Source organism: Cinclus cinclus, chromosome 33, assembly GCF_963662255.1.
Source record: "Cinclus cinclus chromosome 33, bCinCin1.1, whole genome shotgun sequence".
Classification (NCBI taxonomy): Eukaryota; Metazoa; Chordata; class Aves; order Passeriformes; family Cinclidae; genus Cinclus; species Cinclus cinclus.
This window is the reverse complement of record NC_085078.1, coordinates 2,567,494-2,588,558: the sequence shown is the minus strand read 5'-3', so window position 1 is coordinate 2,588,558 and position 21,065 is coordinate 2,567,494. Positions and strand designations below refer to the sequence as shown.

Below are 21,065 nucleotides of genomic sequence, written 5' to 3'. Positions count from 1 at the left end.
CGCCACCGTCACTCTCCCCAGGCCGCGGCCATGCTGTGGGCAGGCGCGCCTTTAACCGGAAGCGGAAGTTGGGCACGCCTTCACTTCCGGTCGGGGTTGGGCCTAGCCCGGAGCGTTGCTCGGTGGGGGCGGCAGCGATGGTGAGGGGGGAAACTGGGGGTTTGTGCGGACCTGGGGTGGGGGGGCGAGGGGATTGTGTGGCGGGCAGGGTGTCTGTGGTGTCTGGGTGGCCCTCCAGGCGCCCTGACACCCCTCGCCATTACTCCCTTCAGGACAGCGAATTCTCGGACGCGGAGGCGGCCCCGGGTGGGGAGGAGAACGCGCCGGTTTACTGCGTGTGCCGCAAGCCGGACATCAACTGCTTCATGATGTGAGTGGAGAACCGGAGGATCAGGGTCCCCAACTGTATCAGGGTGTGAGGGGGGAACGGGGGTCCCCAACTGTGTCAGGGTGTGAGGGTCTGGGGGGTCTCCAGCTGTGTCAGGATGTGAGGGAGTCTGGAGGGACCCCAACTGTGCCAGGATGTGATGAGGGTCTGGGGGATCCCCAGCTGTGTCAGGATGTGAGGGGGCTCAGGGGTGTCGCAGCCGGTCTGAGGGGGCTGTGGGGAGGCGGGACACAGGGCTGGGGGTCCCGGGTGCCTCTCAGGGTGAGAGCTGGGGGGTCCCGGGTTGTCTTGGCCCCTGGGGGTATTGGAGGGGTCCCTTGAAGCAGGGGAAGGGGTGCAGGGAAACCTGGGGGATTGGTCTTTGGGGCTGCCCAGCTGAGGATCTCGGTGTGTCCCCCATCCCACAGCGGCTGTGACAACTGCAACGAGTGGTTCCATGGGGACTGCATCAACATCACCGAGCGCATGGCCAAGGCCATCCGGGAGTGGTACTGCCGGCAGTGCCGCGGTGAGAGGGGCTGGGGGCTCGGGGGGGTTCTGGAGGGGCTGTGGGAGCCATTCGGGGGTGGCAGTGCCATGGTGAGAGGGGCTGGGGGCTCAGGGAGGCTCGGGAGAGGCTCTGAGGGGCTTTGGAGAGCTCTCAGGGGCTCTGGTGGGGCTTTGGGGGGCTCTGAGGAACCATTTGGGGGTGGCAGTGTCACAGTGAGGGGGACTGGGGGCTCTGGGGGCTCTCCAAGAAGTGCAGCTGTGAGAGGGACTGGGGAGCTCTGGGGGACTCCAGGGGGTCTGGGTAGTTTTGTGGGGGAGGTCTGGATGTTTTTTGGGGTGGTCCCAGACAGTTGAGTCCAGGTTAGGGGGATAGGGGCAGCTGTTGCTGTCCATTTTTGGGGGGGCTCTGGGTGGCCACTCACAAGTGGCCCTTCCAGCAGTGAGGGGGGGGCTGATTTGGGGGGGTTCCAGGGACACCTCGGGGGAGGTCTGGGTGGTTTTGGGTGGTTTTTGGGCGTGTCTGGGTGGTTTTTTTTTGGGGGGATGGGTCTCAGACACCTGAGTGCAATTTGGGGGGGGGGGGATAGGGCACCTGTTTGTGCCCATTTTGGGGTTCCTGGATTGCAGGGTCGTGATCTGAGGGGTCTGGGCTGATGTGCAGAAGGGGTAGAGGGGACCCCTGGGTTTGGGGGATCACCGGGGCAGGGGGTGGGGAGGGGTTCACCCCTCTCTGACCCTCCCCCCCCCAGAGAAGGACCCGTCCCTGGAGATCCGGTACCGGCACAAGAAGTGGAGGGAGAAGGAACACGAGGGGTCCAAGGGGCAGGAGCTGGAGCAGGGCCGGGCTGCCAAGGTGGGCTCTGGGGGGGTCAGGGAGTGGGCACCCCACAAAAGGAGAGGACCCCCAAAATCTGGGGGGAGGCTGGAAGGTGCTTGAGTCCCTTTGGATGAGGATTTGGGGTGCACCAGAGGGCTCGGTGGTGATTTGGGTGAGATTTGGGGGACCCCTGACCCTCTCCGGGTGCCTGGGACATCCTCAGGTTGGATTTTAGGGTGCCCCGGGTGGATTTCTGGGGTGTCTGACCCCATTTTTGGGATGTCTGACTCCTTTTTTGGGGTGCCTGCCCCCATATCAAGTGCTCAGCCCGTATACGCGGTGAGTGCGAGGCAGGGGTGTCCCAGGTGGATTTTAGGGTGCCTGACCCCATTTCTGGGGTGTCTAACCCCTTTTTTGGGGTGCCTGACCCAGTTTTTGGGGTGTCTAACCCCGTTTTTGGGGTGCCTGCCCCAGATCAAGCGCTCAGCCCGTACGTGTGGCGAGTGCGAGGCAGGGGTGTCCCATGTGGGATTTGGGGCGTCCCTGGTGGTTTTTGGGATTGCTGACCCCATTTCTGGGGTGTCTAACCCCGTTTTTGGGGTGTCTAACCCCGTTTTTGGGGTGCCTGCCCCAGATCAAGCGCTCAGCCCGTACGTGTGGCGAGTGCGAGGCAGGGGTGTCCCATGTGGGATTTGGGGCGTCCCTGGTGGTTTCTGGGATTGCTGACCCCATTTCTGGGGTGTCTAACCCCGTTTTTGGGGTGTCTAACCCCGTTTTTGGGGTGCCTGCCCCAGATCAAGCGCTCAGCCCGTACGTGTGGCGAGTGCGAGGCAGGGGTGTCCCATGTGGGATTTGGGGCATCCCTGGTGGTTTTTGGGATTGCTGACCCCATTTCTGGGGTGTCTAACCCCGTTTTTGGGGTGTCTAACCCCGTTTTTGGGGTGCCTGCCCCAGATCAAGCGCTCAGCCCGTATGTGTGGCGAGTGCGAGGCGTGCCGGCGCCCCGAGGACTGCGGGCAGTGCGACTTCTGCCGGGACATGAAGAAATTCGGGGGCCCCAACAAGATCCGCCAGAAGTGCCGGCTGAGGCAGTGCCAGCTGCGGGCACGGGTGAGCCTGGCGTGTCCCCAGCGTGTCCCCAACATGTCCTCAGTGTGTCCTCAACGTGTCCCCCTTGCTGTGTGTTTGGGGTGGGGCGTGTCCTTCCTGTGTGCTCGATGTGGCCTCGGTGCCCACCAGGGTTGGGGACATTGGGGTGGCCTCAGAGTGCCCCCAGCGTGTCCCCAGTGTGGCTTTTTGTGGCTGTGTCCCTGTTGTGTGGCTCTGTCACCACCTCGTGTCCCTTTGTCACCCTGTCCCGTGTCCCTTTGTCACCGTGTCTCGTGTCATGGCACGTCCTTTGTCACCGTCTCGCCCCGTTCTCGTGTCTCTTCGTCACCTTGTGCCACATCCCTGATGTGTCACACTCCTGTCCCCGTGTCCCCCATTCCTCAGGTGTTCTGTGTCCCCAGCAGGCTGCTGCGTGTCTCCCTGCTGTGTCCCTGTGTCACCCTCATGTGTCCCCAAGTCCGTGTGTCACTGTCTCACCGTGACCCCCAACGTGTCACCAATGTCATTTGTGTCCCCAAGCATCCCTTGTCGCTGTGTCACCTTGTTCTATGCCATTGACATGTCCCCAATGTCTCGTGTCCCCAAGTGTCTCATGTCTCTGTGTCCCCATGTCCTGTGAAACCCTGTCCCATGTCTGTGTCACTCTCTCTGTGTCCCCAACATCTTGTGTCCCCAAGTGTCCCATGTCCCTGTGTCAGCTTGTCCTGTGTCCCCATGTCCCTGTGTTCCTGTGTCACCCTGTCCTGTGCCCCTGATGTGTCCCTATGTCCCATGTCCCTGTGTCCCTACCCTGCCAAGTCCCTGACATGTCTCCACTGTCCCCACAGGAGTCCTACAAGTACTTCCCCACCTCGGTGAGTCCTGGGGGCCCTGGGGAGGGGAGGGGAACGGGGACCCCAGACCCCCCCAGAACAGCGTGGGGGAGGGGCCAGACCTGGCTGTGGGGGGAGGGGCACCCCAAAATCCTCCATCCTCCTGGGGTGAGGGGTGGGGTCTCACAGGTACAGGGGGTGGGGGTGCCCAGGAAGGTGCTGACCCCCCCTCAATTGATGAGGAGGTCCTGGGGGGGGTGGGGTCGCTGATGGGTGCTGACCCCCCACCCCCCAAAACTGATGGGGGTCCTGGGAGAGGGTCCCAGGGATGCCTTGAGGGGGTCCCGGGGGGTCCTTGGCAGTGCTGACCCTCCCCAACTGATGAGGGGGTCCTGGGGGGGGGTCCTTGGGGGACGTCCCAGGGGTGCCGTGGGGAGGGGGTCCCAGGGGGGTCCCTGGAAGTACTGACCCCCCCTCCCCCCCCCAGCTGATAGGGGTGTCCTGGGGGTCCCGGGGGTGCCATGGGGAGATCCTGGGGGTCCCAGAGGGTCCCGGGAGTGCCGTGGGGAGATCCTGGGGGTCCCGGGGGTGCCATGGGGAGATCCTGGGGGTCCCAGAGGGTCCCGGGAGTGCCGTGGGGAGATCCTGGGGGTCCCAGGGGTGCCATGGAGAGGTCCTGGGGGTCCCAGGGGTCCGAAGAGGGTCCCAGGGGTGCCATGGGGAGATCCTGGGGGTCCCAAGAGGGTCCCGGGAGTGCCGTGGGGAGATCCTGGGGGTCCCAGAGGGTCCCGGGGGTGCCATGGGGAGATCCTGGGGGTCCCAGGGATGCCATGGTGGGGTCCCGGGGGTCCCAAGAGGGTCCCGGGGGTGCCATGGGGAGGTCCCAGGGGCGCCATGGGGGGTGTCCCGGGGGTCCCTGGCGGTGCTGACCCCCCCCCAGCTGGCACGGGGGCGCGAGGGGGACCTGGAGCTGCTGAAGGCGCAGCTGGGGGGGCCGGGGCCCCCCGAGAGCCTCTCGGATGAGGAGCTGCCCCTCGACCCCCGGCTCTACCAGGAGCTCTGCGCCGGCGCCTTCGACGAGCACGGCCTGGTGAGCCCCCAAAAACTGCACCAGCACCCCAAAAAACTGCTCCCCCCTGGGACCCCAAAAAACTACCCCCCCCCGGGACCCCAGAAACTGCCCCCAGGAACCCAAAACTGCTTCAGGACCCCCCAAAACTGTCCCCACGGGACCCCCAAAAACTGTCCAGCCGGGACCCCAAAAACTGCCCCCAGGAACCCAAAACTGCTTTGGGGACCCCAAAAACTGCCCCCCGGGACCCTAAAACTGCCCTGGGACCCCAGAACTGCCTCCCCCGGCACCTCAAAACTGCCCCCCCGGGGCCCCAGAACTGCCACTGGCACCCTAAAACTGCCCTGGGACCCTAAAACTACCCTGGCACCCCAAAACCGCTCTCCTGGGACCCCAAAAACTTCCCCAGGACACCAGAGGTGCTCCTGGCACCCCAAAACTGCTCCGAGACCCAAAAACTGCCTCCCTGGGACCCCAAAAACTGCCCCCAGGACCCCAAAACTGCCCCTGGCACCCCAAAACTGGAGTGGGTTTAAGCACTCTGAGACACATTGAAACCTGTTTTTGTGTGTCAGGGCCTGGTTTAGTCCTGGTTTAGTCCTGGTTTAGTCCTGGTTTGGGCCTGGTTTAGTCCTGGTTTAGTCCTGGTTTGGGCCTGGTTTTGTGTGTCAAGGTGACCTTCAGGTGTATCAGGATGTGTCCTCTGTCCCTGTCAGGGTGTGTGTCCCCAAATGTCCCCAAGTGTCTCCACACCAGCCCACATTCCAAGGTGTGTCCCCAAGTGTCCCCACACCAGGCCATGCTCCAGGATATGTCCCCAAATGTCCCCAGGTGTGTCCCCAAATGTCCCCAAGTGTGTCCTGGCACATCCCCAGACAAGACTGCATTCCAAGGCATGTCCCTAAATGTCCCCAAATGTCCCTAAGTGTGTCCCCAAACGTCCCCACACCAGGCCATGCTCCAAGGCGTGTCCCCAGGTGTGTCCCCAAACGTCCCCACACTAGGCTGTGCCCTGAGGCGTGTCCCCAAATGTCCCCAGGTGTGTCCCCAAACGTCCCCACACCAGGCCATGCTCCAGGATGCGTCCCCAGATGTCCCCAGATGTCCCCAAGTGTGTCCTGGCACATCCCCACACCAGGCTGTGCTCCAAGGCATGTCCCCAGATGTCCCCAAATACGTCCCCAAGTGTCCCCAAGCGTGTCCTGGCACATCCCCAGACAAGACCCAAAGTCTGTCCTGGTACGTCCCCACACCAGGCCATGCTCCAGGATGTGTCCCCAAATGTCCCCAACTGTGTCCTGGCACATCCCCACACCTGAGGCACCTCAGACCACCTTGTCCCCACATGTCCCTTCACGGGCCACACTCTGATGAGGCACATCGGGGCTGTCACCCCGGTGTCCCCGACGTGTCCTCGACGTGTCCCCGCTCCTGCCAGCCCTGGCTCAGTGACGCCGAGGACGCGCCGTTCCTGGACCCCGTCCTGCGCAAACGCGCCGTGAAGGTCAAACACGTCAAACGGAGAGAGAAGAAATCAGACAAGAAGGTGGGGGGCACTGGGAGCTACTGGGAGTTACTGGGAGGCTCCAAGGGTTGCTGGAAGGGACACTGGGAGGGTGCTGGGTGGTTACTGGTCAATGAGTGGTGGTTACTGGGAGGTCACTGGTTCTAACTGGTGCTCGCTGGTGCAGAAGGAGGAGCGCTACGAGCGGCACCATGATCGCTCAGGATGGTTACTGGGGGGTTACTGGTCTATGGTGGTTACTGGGCGGTTACTGGGAGGTCACCGGTGCTAACTGGTTCTCACTGGTGCAGAAGGAGGAGCGCTACAAGCGGCACCGGCAGCGGGCGCGGCACCGCGAGCGCTCTGGGGGGGTTACTGGGAGGTTACTGGGAGGTTACTGGGAGGTCACCGGTGCTAACTGGTTCTCACTGGTGCAGAAGGAGGAGCGCTACAAGCGGCACCGGCAGCGGGCGCGGCACTGCGAGCGCTCTGGGGGGGTTACTGGGAGGTTACTGGGAGGTTACTGGGAGGTTACTGGGAGGTCACCGGTGCTAACTGGTTCTCACTGGTGCAGAAGGAGGAGCGCTACAAGCGGCACCGGCAGCGGGCGCGGCACCGCGAGCGCCGCGGGCACCCCGAGCGCGCCGACGCCCGCGACCCCGCGGGGCTGGGCCAGTGCCTGGGCCCCGGCTGCACCCGGCCCGCGCGCCCGCCCTCCAAGTACTGCAGCGAGGCCTGCGGCATCAAACTGGCTGCCAAGTGAGTGCCCGCCAGTACGGACCAGTATGGACTGGTGAGGGGTGGTGCGGACTGGTATGGAGCGGTGTGAATTGGTGTGGGATGGTACGGACTGGTATGGAGTGGTATGAACCAGTACAGAACAGTACAGACTGGTATAGACCGGTATAAACCAGTACAGACTGGTATAAACCAGTACAGACCGGTATAAACCAGTACAGACTGCTATAGACTGGTATAAACCAGTACAGATCAGTGTAAACCAGTACAGAATGGTACAGACCAGTATAGACCAGTATGAACCAGTGCAGGACAGTATAGACTGGTATAGATAGGTATAAACCAGTATAGAACAGTACAGACTGGTACAGACTGGTATAACCCTGTACAGACTGGTATAGGTTGGTATAAACCAGTACAGACCAGTGTGAACCAATACAGAATGGTACAGACCAGTATAGACCAGAATGAACCAATGCAGGACAATATAGACTGGTATAGATTGGTATAAACCACTACAGACCGGTATGAACCAGTACAAACTGGTATAGACTGGTATAAACCAGTACAGAATGGCACAGACACGTGTAGACCAGTGTGGGACAGAACAGACCAGTATGAACCAGTGCAGGACAGTATAGACTGGTATAGACTAGTACAGAATGGCACAGACCAGTATAGACCAGTGTAAACCAGTACAGACCAGCACGGGCCAGTATAGACCAGTGTGAACCAGTACAGAACAGCACGGGCCAGTATAGACCAGTGTGAACCAGTTGTATGAACAGATCCTGCCGCAGCGGATCCCAGTGATCCCACAGCCCCATTAACCCTTTCCTCCCCCGATCCCAGCCGGATCTACGAGATCCTGCCCCAGCAGATCCCAGTGATCCCACAGCCCCCATTAACCCTTTCCTCCCCCGATCCCAGCCGGATCTACGAGATCCTGCCCCAGCGGATCCCAGTGATCCCACAGCCCCCATTAACCCTTTCCTCCTCCGATCCCAGCCGGATCAATGAGATCCTGCCCCAGCAGATCCCAGTGATCCCACAGCCCCATTAACCCTTTCCTCCTCCGATCCCAGCCGGATCTACGAGATCCTGCCCCAGAAGATCCCAGTGATCCCACAGCCCCATTAACCCTTTCCTCCTCCGATCCCAGCCGGATCAATGAGATCCTGCCCCAGCAGATCCCAGTGATCCCACAGCCCCATTAACCCTTTCCTCCTCCGATCCCAGCCGGATCTACGAGATCCTGCCCCAGCAGATCCCAGTGATCCCACAGCCCCCATTAACCCTTTCCTCCCCCGATCCCAGCTGGATCAATGAGATCCTGCCCCAGCAGATCCCAGTGATCCCACAGCCCCATTAACCCTTTCCTCCCCCGATCCCAGCCGGATCTACGAGATCCTGCCCCAGCAGATCCCAGTGATCCCACAGCCCCATTAACCCTTTCCTCCCCCGATCCCAGCTGGATCAATGAGATCCTGCCCCAGCAGATCCCAGTGATCCCACAGCCCCATTAACCCTTTCCTCCCCCGATCCCAGCCGGATCTACGAGATCCTGCCGCAGCGGATCCAGCAGTGGCAGCAGAGCCCGTGCGTGGCGGAGGAGCACGGCAAGCGGCTCCTGGAGCGCATCCGGCGCGAGCAGCACCAGGCGCGGCTGCGGCTGCAGGAGATGGAGCGGCGCTTCCACGAGCTCGAGGGGCTCATCGCCCGCGCCAAGGGGCACCCACCCCGTGAGGATGAGGAGGTGGGCACCCCCCGGGGCTGCTGGAGGGTTGGGGAGCCCCAAAACCCTTTAATTTCCCCCATTCTGGGTGCCTCTTGAGATCCCTCCTGGTCCTTCATGGACTTCTGGGTGCCCCCCGGATCCTTTCATTGGCCCCGTTTTGGGTCTCTCTTGAGACCTCTCTGCTCACCTGGGCACCCACACCTGGTTCCTGTAGATTTGGGGATTCCCAAATCCTTTAATTCCCCCCATTCTGGGTGCCTCTTGAGATCCCTCCTGGTCCTTCATGGACTTCTGGGTCACCCCCCAAATCCTTTCATTGTCCCTGTTCTGGGTCTCTCTTAAGACCTCTCTGCATACCTGGGCACCCACACCTGGTACCTGGAGATTTGGGGATCCCCAAATCCTTTATTTCTCCCCATTCTGAGTGCCTCTTGAGATCCCTCCTGGTCCTTCATGGGCTTCTGGGAACCCCCAAAATTCTTTGGTTCTCCCTGTTCTGGGTCCCCTTTGAGGCCTTCTGCTCCCCTGGGGACACCTGAGCACCCACACCTGGCTCCTGGAGATCCCAAAAACCTTTTAATTCTCCCCATTCTGGGTCCCCCCTGAGCCCCTGGGCATCCTCCAAATCCCTGAGTCCCTCCTGAGCCCTGTCCTGGGTCCCCCATGGACACCTGGGTCCCCCCAAACCCCTTGAGTGCTCCCTGGGACCCCTTAACCTTGGATCCCCCCGATCCCTGGGAGCCTCCTTGGACCCCCTGACCCCATCGTCCCCCTAGAGCACGGAGGGGGACAGTGAGGACACAGACCTGCAGATCTTCTGCGTGTCCTGCGGCCACCCCATCAACCCCAAGGTGGCCCTGAGGCACATGGAGCGCTGCTACGCCAAGGTGATCCCGGGATCTTGGGGTTTGGGGGGGCTGGGGGCACCTCTGGGGTCCTGGGATCTGTGGGATCATCCGTGGGACCTGTGGGATCCATGGGATCATCCATGGCGCTCTATGGGCTCCTGGGGGATCTACTGGGGGACCCTTTTAGGGGAAATTTGGGAGCCCCCAGGGCTCAGCACCACCCCCAGATCTCACAGAGGCCATGGGGATCCCTTTGCTCAGCTCAGGGGGTTGTGGGGGTTCCTGGGGGACTGTGGGGACCCTGTGAAGGGTCCCTGGCGGTCTCTATAGGGGCTGGGGAGGCTGTAGGGACCTGCTGGCAGCTGTGTAGGGGCTGGGGGGCCATGGGGACCCCATGGGGGGGGGGGCGGGGGGCTCTGTAGGGGCTGGGAGCCATGGGGGGGCTCTGTAGGGGCTGGGGGTCCCTCTGGGAGTCCATAGGATCCTGGGGGGGGTGTCGGGGGTCCCATCCCAGCCCCCCTTTTGACCCCCACACCCCATTGCAGTACGAGAGCCAAACGTCCTTCGGGTCCATGTACCCCACCCGCATCGAGGGGTGAGTGGGGAGGGGGCTCTGGGGGGGGGGTGAGCAACCTGGGGGAGCTTTATGGGGTGGAGGGGATGTCCCAGCCCTCCTAAATCCTCTTGGATTTGTGTGGGGAGAACCTTGGGAGGGGTCCCAGCCCCCTCAATCCTCTTGGGAAGTGGAGGGGGGGGGGGTGGTCCCAGGCCCCCTAAATCCCACCCAGGAGAGGCTTTTTGGGGAGGGGGAGTCACCTTGAGGAGGGGGCATTCTGGAAGCAGTTTGAGGGGGGGTTGTGTCTGTCTGGGGGGGCTCTCTTGCCCCCCTGTCTGTCCATCCCCCCCCCCCCTCCAGGCCACCTCTCATGTCCCCCCAGGGCCACCCGGCTGTTCTGTGATGTTTACAACCCCCAGAGCAAAACCTACTGCAAGAGGCTGCAGGTGCTGTGCCCGGAGCACTCCCGGGACCCCAAGGTGGGCACGGGGGGCTTGGGGGGCAGGGGCAATGTCCAGGACACTCCTGAGACCCCAAGGTGGGCACAGGGGGGCTTGGGGGACAGGGGCAATGTCCAGGACACTCCTGAGACCCCAAGGTGGGCACAGGGGGGGTTTGGGGGGGCAGGGGCAATGTCCAGGACACTCCTGAGACCTCAAGGTGGGCACAGGGGGGGTTTGGGGGGGCAGGGGCAATGTCCAGGACACTCCTGAGACCCCAAGGTGGGCACAGGGGGGCTTGGGGGACAGGGGCAATGTCCAGGACACTCCTGAGACCCCAAGGTGGGCACAGGGGGGCTTGGGGGGCAGGGGCAATGTCCAGGACACTCCTGAGACCCCAAGGTGGGCACAGAGGGGCTTGGGGGGCAGGGGCAATGTCCAGGACACTCCTGAGACCCCAAGGTGGGCACAGGGGGGCTTGGGGGACAGGGGCAATGTCCAGGACACTCCTGAGACCCCAAGGTGGGCACAGGGGGGTTTGGGGAGGCAGGGGCAATGTCCAGGACACTCCTGAGACCCCAAGGTGGGCACAGGGGGGGTTTGGGGGGGCAGGGGCAATGTCCAGGACACTCCTGAGACCCCAAGGTGGGCACGGGGCAGGGGCAGTGCCCAGGACACTCCCAGGACACCAAGGTGGACACAGGGGTGACAGAGGGGGGCTCTGGGTGTCCCCAGCACGGCGCTGACCCCGTGCCCACCCAGGTGCCCGCGGACGAGGTGTGCGGGTGCCCGCTGGTGCGCGACGTCTTTGAGCTCACCGGGGACTTCTGCCGTGTCCCCAAGCGCAAGTGTCACCGTCACTACTGCTGGGAGAAGCTGCGCCGTGCCGAGGTGGACCTGGAGCGTGTCCGTGTGGTGGGTGTCCCCAAGCTGTCCCCAAACTGTCCCCAAACTGTCCCCATGTCCCCGTTGGTGTCACTGCATCGCCGAGCGTGTTCCCCAAAAGCGTTCCTACATCTCTGGCGTGGTTCCAGGGATGTCCCCATGTCCCTGCTGATGGCCTTTATGATTTCCCCGTGTCCCCAGTGCTGTCCCTGTGTCCCCAAGGGGTTCCAAATGTCACCTGTGGTGACTTTAAAAGTGTCCTCGTGTTCCCCAGGGGGTTCCTAATGTCCTCCACTATGACTCTGAAGGTGTCCCCGTGTTCCCAGAAACGTCCTCAGTGGTGGCCCTGTCCCCCCAGTGATGTTCCCACGGGTGTCTCTGTCACTAAGGGTGTCTTGTGTCCCTGACAGTGTCCCCTGTGGTGGCCCCGTACCCCTAGTGATGTCCCCACTGATGTCTCTCACGATGTCCCTGTGTCCCCAGAGGGGTCCCTCTGATGCTCCCATGGGTGGCCCTTTGTCACTGGTGCTGTCCCTGTGCCCCAGCACTGTCCTGTGCCTCCATATCCGTGTCCCCACACAGTCCCCTGTCCCTACAATTCCATGTCCCCATGCTGTCCCATGTTCTGCTGTCTCCACACTGTCCCATGTTCCTTTGTCCCCATGATGTCCCTGTCCCCACGCTATCCCCACAGTCCCCACACTGTCCCCACACTGTCCCCATGCTGTCCCCTCTCGCAGTGGTACAAGCTGGACGAGCTGTTTGAGCAGGAGCGCAATGTGCGGGCGGCCATGACCAACCGTGCAGGGCTGCTGGCTCTGATGCTGCACCAGACCATCCAGCACGACCCGCTGACCACGGACCTGCGCTCGGACCGCTGACCAACCCCCCGGGACCCCCCAAAACCCCCCCCGCCCCTCCTACATCACCCCCCACCCCAATTCCTGGGTCCTTCCCCATCCCCAAATAAACCGGGTGTGCAAAAAGGAGTCTGGAGGTGTCCGTGGCATTTGTGGGATCATCCATGAGGTCTGTGGGATGTAGGGGGGCTGCTGTGGGGTGTCTGGGCTCGTGGGGTGCCCTTGTGGAGGAATTTTGGGAGCTCCTGAGTTCTGGTACCACCCCAGATCCTGTGGAGCCCGTGGGGATCCCTTTGCTGGCCTTGAAGGCAGCTGAGGGGTCCCGAGAAGGTTTTGGGGGAGGTCCTTAGAGAGCAAGGGAGGGTTGGAAACGGGAGCAACATCCTTTGGGGGATTTAGGGCTCCCTGGCGGTTTTGGGGGATCCTTTGGGGGGGTCCTGGGCAGGGGGGGAAGGATCCCAATGGGGCGGTGGGGAATGCGCAATTCTCATTAGCATAGCCACGCCCATACATTGCTTCATTAGCATATCCACACCCCCTTTACGTCACGTGTCCCCGAGGTCGCGTGCCGCAATTCCACGGGCCGCGTATCGCCCCGCCCCTCCAGGGCACTGCCTTTTCCTAATGGTCGGTGCTGCATCACATGATCCAAAGTCCCGCCCCTGTTCTTCGCGCCCGGCGTTTCCGCTTCCGGCTCGGGGCTCCGCCCCCTCCGCCCCCCGCGGCCTCGCGGCGTCGCCGGAGGAAGAGGAGGAGGAAGAGGAGGAGGAAGAGGAAGAGCTGCGCCACAGGCGGGGGCGGATGGGAACGGTGAGGGGCTGGGGGGGTGCGGGACCGCGGCGGGGTACGGGGGTGGAGAGGGGAGCGTGAGGAATCCCAGCGGAGAGACACGGCCGGTAGGGAAAGGAGAGCCGTGAAGGGGGCAGGGGGAGCGGTGGAGGAGGGTTTGTGAGGGCGAAGGGGCCTGAGGAAGGGAGATGTGAGGGGGTGTGGGGGTTTGGGGGCAGTTTGGGAGGGGGAGGGGCAGTTTGGGTGTTGTTTGGGAGGGGGGAGGGGGACTCTGAGGGCTGCCTGGGAGGGGCAGTTTGTGAGGGGGAGTTTCGTGGGGTGTTGTGTTTGTGAGGAGGAAGGCGAGTTTGGGGGGGGGGGGGGGGGGGGGGGAAATGTCCGTGTAGGGGAGGGGCGGACTTGGAGCGTGTTTGTGTGGGGGAGGGGATCTCGCGGTGGGGGAGGGGAGGCTGGGGTCACGTGGGGGAGGGGGCGCGGCCCGGCTGTGTTTGGGGGCGCGGTTCAGGGAGGGGTCCGGGGTTGTTTTGGCTGCCGGGGCGGTTCCTGACCCCCCATCCCCCATTGGGGTATCAGCCCCCCCGCAGGATGGCGGAGGGCTGGGCCGAGTGCCCGGCGCTGGGCCCGGGATGGCAGCGCCGCGAAGCTTTTCGGAAATCCGGGGCCACCAGCGGTCGCAGCGACACCTACTACAGGAGGTGCCCCTCCCCCCTCCCCCATTTTCCCCCCAACACCCCCTCAGCACTGCGGTTCTGCCCTTTCACCCTCTTTTGTAGCTCCCTCCTGCCATCCTCGATCCCATCCCGGGTCCATTTGCAGGTTTCCCCCTAAGCCCCCCAACCCCCAGTGGTGTTTCAAGGGGGGATTTCGGAGCCACTCTCCCATCACCCCCTCCAGTAGCTCTCGGGGGCCACTTCAGTGCCCTTTTCCTCAAATATTTCCGTTCCCCTCAGATTTTTCCAGGCTATTCTGGGGCTCGGGAGGGAGGAGGCCTTTTTGAGATCACAGGAGGGGGTTTACAGTTTCCCTCTGACATTTGGGGGCTCCCCCAGGGTCAGTAACCCCCCCCCCCCCCCGAGGTTTTGGGTCCCTTCTCTGGGGTTTTGGGGTCCCTCCCTGGGGTTTTGAATCCCCTCTGACCCGAGCTCCTTGGCAGCCCCACAGGGCAGAAGTTCCGCAGTAAGATCGAGCTGCGGCGGTTCCTGGGTCCTGGGCACGACCTGAGCAACTTCGACTTCAAATCAGGGCTGGAACGGCCCAGCCCCACACGGGTACGGGGCAGGGTTGGAACCTGGGAGGGGTCCTAAAAACCAGGGGAGGGGGCACCAAAATTCTAAAAGAGCCTAGGGAGGGAAACCTGGAGCTCCCCGGAGCGGGGAACCCCATAACAAGGAAGGAATTGGGGGTGGAATAAAGAAATGGGGTCGAGGGAAATGAGGTTAAGGAGACTCTAAATTGGGGGGTGGGGGATGGGTGCAAGGGGAAGAACAGAAATGGGGGTTTTGAAGTTGGGGGTGGGGTCACAAAGGGTTCTTCCTCTGCCTTGTGACCCCCCTGTTTTCTGCCTTTCAGACCAAGAAGGGTCCCAAATGGCTCCTGCCCGCTGGGCCCCTCCCAGAGCCCCCCAGAATCTTCAAAAAGGAGGAGGAGGAGGAGGAGGTGGTGGTGGGCGGGGCTGAGACAGAGAAGGCCCCGCCCCTACCGCAGGATGCTCCACCCTCATCGGTTCAAGCCCTGCCCATCCCCATCCAGGCCCCGCCTTCTCCCATCCAGTCCCCGCCCCCTCCTGTCCCGATCCCACCTCTGGTCGTTCAGGCCCCGCCTCCTCCAGTGGAGGCCACGCCCCCACCGGAGCCCCCCCCGCGCAGGACCAGGAAGCGGCCGCCCCTGGAGCCCCCCCAGGACGGGGTGGTGGCGTGAGTGGGGGAAGGGGGGTGGTCTCTGGGGGTTTTGGGGTCCCTCCAGGTGGGGGTGGGGGTCCCCTGGTGTGGGGAGGGGGTACCAGGAGCACAGGGAAGGAGGGATTGGGGTCCCTGGGGGAAGTTTGGGGGAATCGCTGGGGAGGGCAGTGGGAGTTGTGAGGCTGTGGGGGCACTGGGGGCGTTGGGGTACCCCCTGCCCCTCCCCAAAATGTCACCCCCTCCTCCTTTGCAGGCTTTGTGCCAGCTGCCAGACTCTCTTCCCCGGGGTGTCCCTGCCCCCCCAGCGCCGCTGCCGCTGGCTCTGCCCTGACTGCCGTGGTGAGCTTCGGCCTCAGCGCCCTCCTCCTCATCCTCTGAGTCTTCTCCCGCCTTCCTCAGCTCTCTCAGAGCTTTGTCTGGTTTATCCTCTTGCTCATTTTCCTGCTCTTGTCCTTCATTCCCTGGGGTTTTCCTTCTCCATCAGCATCATCATCATTCCCTGAATTGCTTCAACCCTGCAATTATAATTTTATTCCTCTTTCTCTTCCTCCTCCCTGATTCCTCCTTGCCTCCTTTTCCTTCTGTTTTGGACCATTCTGGGGCGGGTGGGGGGGTGAAGGAGTTTGTGAGGGGGGGGTCAGGGTGGGATCCCAGGAAAGTTGGGGTAACCCTGACCCCCCTTCCTTCATCCCCCCCCCCCCCAGCCCAGAGACGAGACTTCAACCGGGAGCAGCGATTCTACAAGGTACCCCCAAACCCCTCAGTGGGGGGAAACCATACCCCGGGGATGTTCCCCAAATCCCTCAGGGGGTTCAGGGCCCCCCTCCCCAAGACCTCTGACACCCCGTCCCCACAGCGGGTGGGCTGTGGCACGTGCCAGGCCTGTCGCATCCCCGAGGACTGCGGGATCTGCAGCGCCTGCGCCCGCAACCCCCCCGGGGGCCCCTCTGGCCCTGGCCGGACCCCCAAGTGCCTCCTGCGTCGCTGCCTGCGCATCGTCAAGAAGGTACTGTCACCCCCTTCGGTGTCACTGTCACCTCCCCAGTGTCACCAGCACACCCCTAGTGTCACCAACACCGCCCCATTGTCACCAGAACCCCCTCAGTGTCACTGTCACACCCCCGGTGTCACCAATACCACCCCTGCATCACCAACACCACCCCTGTGTCACCGCAGCCCCCCCATGTCATTGTCACCCCCTTCAGTGTCACCAATACCCCCACAGTGTCACCCCCTCGGTGTCACCAGCACCCCCCAGTGTCACTGTTACTCTGTGTTCCTGTGGGTTCTGGATGTGGCTGCTGGCCTGTCCCCCATCCCTCTGTCCCTCTGTCCCCTGTCTGTGGCTGCACATTCACCCATACTTTCCCCTATTACCCCATACTTCTTCCTGTTATCCCCTATTTGCCCCTGTTATCCCCTATTACCCCCTATTTTCCCCTATTACCCTGTACTTTCCCATGTTTCCTCCTGTCACTCCACGCCCCTCCCCGTGTCCCCCCTGCAGGGCCTGGGCTGCAGCTCCTGCCTGTCCCTCTGTCCCCTGTCCTTCTGTTCCCTGTCATTCTCTCCCTTGTCTGTGGCTGTGCATTCACCCATGTTCTCCCTATTACCCCATATTTTCCCATTTTCCCCTATTACCCCATACTTTCCCCTGTTACCCCGTACTTTCCCATGTTTTCTGCTGTCACTCCACGTCCCTGCCCGTGTCCCCCCTGCAGGGCCTGGGCTGCGGTTCCTGCTCGGGCTGCCTGAGCACCGAGGACTGCGGCAGCTGCTGCATCTGCCTGCGGCGCCTGCAGCCCGGCCTCAAGCGCCAGTGGCGCTGCCTGCGGCGCCGCTGCCTGCGCCCCAAGGTGGGACTGTCCCCCCGCCCCGACCCGGAGTCACCCCAAAATCCCCTCCAGCTCCAGGGACCCCCTGGCTCCTCACCCCTCACTCTGTGTTCCCCCCCCACCCAGAAAGCCAGAGTGGCCAAGAAGACTCAGAGCCCCCTGCCCCTGACAGAGGTGAGTGTGGGACCCCCAGGGAGGAGCACAGCGCTGACCCCTGGGTGTTTTTGGGGATCCCTCACCCCGCTTTGTCTCCCCCCGCCTCCCCCAGAAGTGGAAGCCCCCCGTGGAGCGGGAGCCCAGCGACGCATCTGGCACCAGGCACAGAGTGAGTGGGGCACACCTGAGCACACCTGGAACGCCCAGCCCCCCCTCACTGACCCCTCCCTCCCAGAAAACGCTGACCAAGGGCAAGGAGAAGAAGAAGCCGGGACGACCCCCGAAACCCCCCGGGGCCCGCGGGGTGAGTGACAGGCTCTGGCCACGCCCCCTGTGTTTTACCCACGCCCCTCTGTCCATGGCCACGCCCCTCACAGAGCAGCTATTAGCGGTGAGGGGGAAGCCGTAATACCCTTAATATAAGGGCCTGTAAAAGAGGGCGGAATTGGGGTGCAGGTACCGTAATGATCCTAGTGGTTGTTGCAGCTCCTAATGCTGATATTCAGGACTCAGAATAACGGGGTGCGGGCACCATAATTCTCCTAAAGGCTGTGCCAGCGATTATACCGGGGTTCAGGCCCTGCAATAATGGGGTGCAGGTACCATAATGATCCTAAGAGCTGTTCCAAGGCTGAATATTGGGGTTCAGCACATTCACACCCCATAAATAGTGGGGTGCCGGTACTGTAATACTCCTACTACTGGGGTTAGGTCATTGTGACACCCCAAAAACTGTTCACAGCTGATGGTGGGGTCCTGTAATGCCCCAAATAATGGGGTTCAGGTACCCCAAACCACCCCCCCCAGCAGGGTTTGGTTACCATAATCCTCCTAATAACCGCTCCAGATTTTATAGCTGGTACCAATAGTGGGGTGCGAGTACCGTAATGCCCCAAATACCGGGGGCTCACATACCTTAATGCCTCTAATAGCTGCTCCTACCATAATACCCGCCTTCGCACTAACCCGCCGCTGCCCTAACGCTCCTAATACCGCCGCACTTACCGTAACGCTCCTAATAGCTGCTCCCACGCTAACACCACCCGCACCGGGCTCTGGGGACATTTGGGGACCCGGGGGTGACCCCGCTCTCTGCCGGCAGCGGGGGGTGAGGATCCGGGCCAGCCGGCGCTGCGGGGTGTGCGCAGCTTGCCGGCGTCCGGCCGACTGCGGCCGCTGCGACTTCTGCCGGGACAAGCCCAAGTTCGGGGGGCAGAACCTCAAGCGCCAGAAGTGCCGCTGGAGGCAGTGCCTGCGCTGTGCCATGGTGGGTGCCCCCCAGTGCTTCCTCCCAGTGCGTCCCAGTAACGCCCCAGCGAGCCCCAGCCATCCCTTCCAGCCCCTCTCCTCAGCGACCCGACTCCCTCGGCTGGGGAAACTGAGGCATGCGCAAGGTTCAGGCTCCCCCTCCGCCCGTCCCGGCGCTGGGTGCAGCCCAGTTTGGACCAGTATGGACAAGTTTTTGGGGTGGGAGAGTGGGTGGTACCCAGGTGGCAGCTGAACACCTGGGTATTGTTTTTTTGGGGATGGGGGTTGCCCGGACGCCTGGGTCCTTCCTGCATTGCTTGGCTTTGGGGGGCTCACCCTGGGTCCTTTTTTTGGGGGTGGGGGTCCCTCTGCCAGCCAGGCCCACCTTGGTGGGGGGGGTTATTCCTTCATTTGTGCCTCCTCCCCCACTCCCTCCAAAATCCTTGGAACTTGGGGTGCCCCACCCCCTCTGAGGTCTCTCTCCTGGCGCAGAGGCGGCTGCTGCCGGTGGGGGGGGGTCGCTGGGGGCCCCCCTGGAGGGGCCGCCCCCTCCCCCCATCCAGGCCCCGCCGGCCCCCCCACGCCGCCGCCCGGAGCCGCCGCCGCCTGCCCCGCCCCCCCCGCAAGGTAACGGGACCCCCCCTCTACTTAGGGGGGAACCCAAAATGCTCCTCCCACCCCCCCATGGGACCCTCACCCCCCACACATCCCCCCGTTCCCCTCCCCCTCATTTCGCTGTGCTTGCTTTGCTGCTTTGCTGCTTTGCTCCCCCCTCCGGGGGACCCAGGCGTCAGGGGAGGGGACCCAGGTGTCCCCATTTCCCCCCCCCACCCTCCGGGAGGGCCTTTGGGGGGGGTTTTGGAGACCTCCAGATGCCTCAGTCCCCTCCCCTGTGACCCCCAAGTGTGTGCCTCAGTTTCCCCACGGGGGATGAGGTGGGGGGGGGGTTCTTTACACACCTGGGTCCCTTTTTTGGGGAGGTGGGGGATCCCTCCTGAATATCTGGAGGGGATATGGGGGGGGTCTCACCTGGCTGTGCCGATGTGCCCCTCCCCCACAGGACAAGGAGGAGCTGCTGGGGGGGGCTGAGAACGGCCCCGGGTCCCTCCAGGGCCCCCCCCTGCGCCTCTGCCCCATCAAGGAGGAGGCAGGACCCCTCCCCCGCCTCGAGGTGAGAGCCCCTGGCCGCCTGGGACCCTCCCTGGACACCTGGGACCCCCCTCTGACCCCCCCTGCCCCCCAGGACCCCCGTCTGGGGCTCCTCATCGCCTCAGCCCCCCGCCTCAAAGGGGCCCCCCCGGAGCCCAGCGTCGCCCCCCAAAGGGTGAGTGGGACCCCAAAAACCTCCTGAGCCTCCTCAGGGTGCCTGAGACCCCCCCCATAACGCCCCTGCCCCTCCTTTTCCAGCCCCCCTCAGGGGATTTGGGGGTCCTGATTGCTGCCACCCCCCGCGTGAAGCAGGAGCAGCCGCAGCCCAGCGCGTCCCTGGTGCCGGTAACGGGGCGGGGGGGACGCTGGGATTTTGGGGGGTCCCTGGATTTGGGGAGGGGGTTGAGCCTCTGCCTTCATCCTCAGGTGCCTCCCCGGCCCCCCCCTGCCCAGCTGGTGGTGCTGGATGAGAGCGAGGAGGAGGAGGAGGAAGAGGAGGAGGAGGAGGGAGGCAGCCAAGTGGTGAGGAAGAGGAGGGGACCCCTTGGGGAGAAGGGGGGGTTTGGAGGATTTGGGGAGGGTCTTGAGGAACTTGGGGGTGTCCTGGGGGGGCTTTAGAGGGGATTGAGGTGGGGGGGTCGGGGCCTGAGAAATGGGAATTTTGTGTGGGGATTTTGGGTCCTGGTGATTTGGGGAAGGGACTTCTGGGGGAGTTTTTGTGTTTTGGGGTCGTGGTGAACTCTGAGGGGTGGTCCTTGGGGTTTTTGGGGTCCTGGTGATTTGGGGAAAGGACTTTCTGGGGAGTTTTTGGGGTCCTGGTGAGCTGAGGGGGGGGGAGGGGTGGTCCTTGGGGTTTTCGGTGTCCTGGTGAATTTGGGAAAGGATTCTGTGGAGTTTCCTTTGTTTTTTGGGGAGGGTCTCGATCAGTGGGGTTTAGAAGGGTGGGGTGGGAGTTCCTGCTGGGATTCTTGAGGGGGTCTCTAACCCTCCCCCAACCCCATTAACCCCTTCTTCCCCACAGCCCTTCCCGCTGCCCCCCGCTCCCCAGCTCTGGCCCGGCTCCTTCCTGGAGGAACTGGCCGAGATTCCCCTCCCGGCTCACTGGGGGGTTGTGGGGGCTGACGGTGGCCCCGGGCCGTGCCCTGCTCGGGGGCTGCGGCTCGTTCAGCGCTGTCCCCGCTCCTCCATGGCCGCGGCCGCCGTGCTGCTCAACCCGGGCTTGGCTTTTCGGGTTTTGGTTGCCCGCGGCCGCCCGGTGCCCCCCGGGCACGAGGTGCTGGCCCGGCGTCCTCCCCTGCGCTCCGTCCTGGACCTCGTGGAGCTGCTCTGTGATCTCGAGGCCTACGGGCCCTGCCCGGGACCCCCGGGACCCCCGGCCCGGCCCCCGGCCCCCCGGTGCCATGTCCTGGTGAGGGGGGGGCGATGCTGCCAGCCCTGCCAGCTGCTGGCGGGGGAGGGGCATTGAGGGGAGGGGGGAGGTGGGAATTTTGGGGTTGGGGGGGAGCAAATGGAGGGAATGGTTTGGTGGGAGATGAGGATTGGGAGTGAAAAATGCGGGGGAATGGATTCGGGGAGGGGGTTTAAAGGGAAGGAAATGGGGATGGCAAATGGAAAAAGGAACCAAAATTTGTGGGGGGGGCGGGTGGGAAGTGATGGTTGAACTGGAATTGGGGTGGAGGAAATTTGGGTGGGGACTAAATTGGGAGAGGGAGAAGAAAACGAGGGACCTAAAA

The 21,065-nt window shown here is 63.1% G+C and overlaps 2 protein-coding genes across 3 annotated transcripts; both read left to right on the top strand.

Moving 5' to 3' along the window:
• The first annotated feature begins 79 nt into the window (after positions 1-79).
• CXXC1 (CXXC finger protein 1) lies at positions 80-12,367 on the top strand. Of its 2 annotated transcripts, XM_062511929.1 has the most exons (15): positions 80-140; positions 273-370; positions 796-896; positions 1,627-1,730; positions 2,649-2,804; positions 3,632-3,658; positions 4,557-4,706; positions 6,127-6,234; positions 6,767-6,951; positions 8,479-8,686; positions 9,445-9,555; positions 10,062-10,111; positions 10,455-10,551; positions 11,275-11,427; positions 12,138-12,367. In XM_062511929.1, the coding sequence occupies exons 1-15, from the start codon at positions 138-140 to the stop codon at positions 12,276-12,278; spliced, it is 1,692 nt and encodes a 563-aa protein (XP_062367913.1). In that variant the 5' UTR covers positions 80-137; the 3' UTR covers positions 12,279-12,367. The 2 variants fall into 2 exon arrangements, with proteins under 2 accessions (XP_062367913.1, XP_062367914.1); XM_062511930.1 differs by lacking the exon at positions 4,557-4,706.
• A 581-nt stretch (positions 12,368-12,948) lies between these two features.
• Positions 12,949-20,797, top strand: MBD1 (methyl-CpG binding domain protein 1). Its single transcript, XM_062512009.1, has 16 exons — positions 12,949-13,067; positions 13,620-13,741; positions 14,200-14,314; positions 14,616-14,959; positions 15,198-15,283; positions 15,649-15,689; positions 15,801-15,950; positions 16,666-16,800; positions 16,906-16,953; positions 17,048-17,239; positions 18,038-18,202; positions 19,244-19,354; positions 19,427-19,507; positions 19,591-19,677; positions 19,759-19,854; positions 20,354-20,797. Exons 1-16 carry the CDS (start codon positions 13,059-13,061, stop codon positions 20,795-20,797), a joined length of 2,226 nt encoding a protein of 741 aa, XP_062367993.1. The 5' UTR covers positions 12,949-13,058.
• Positions 20,798-21,065: the final 268 nt, after the last annotated feature.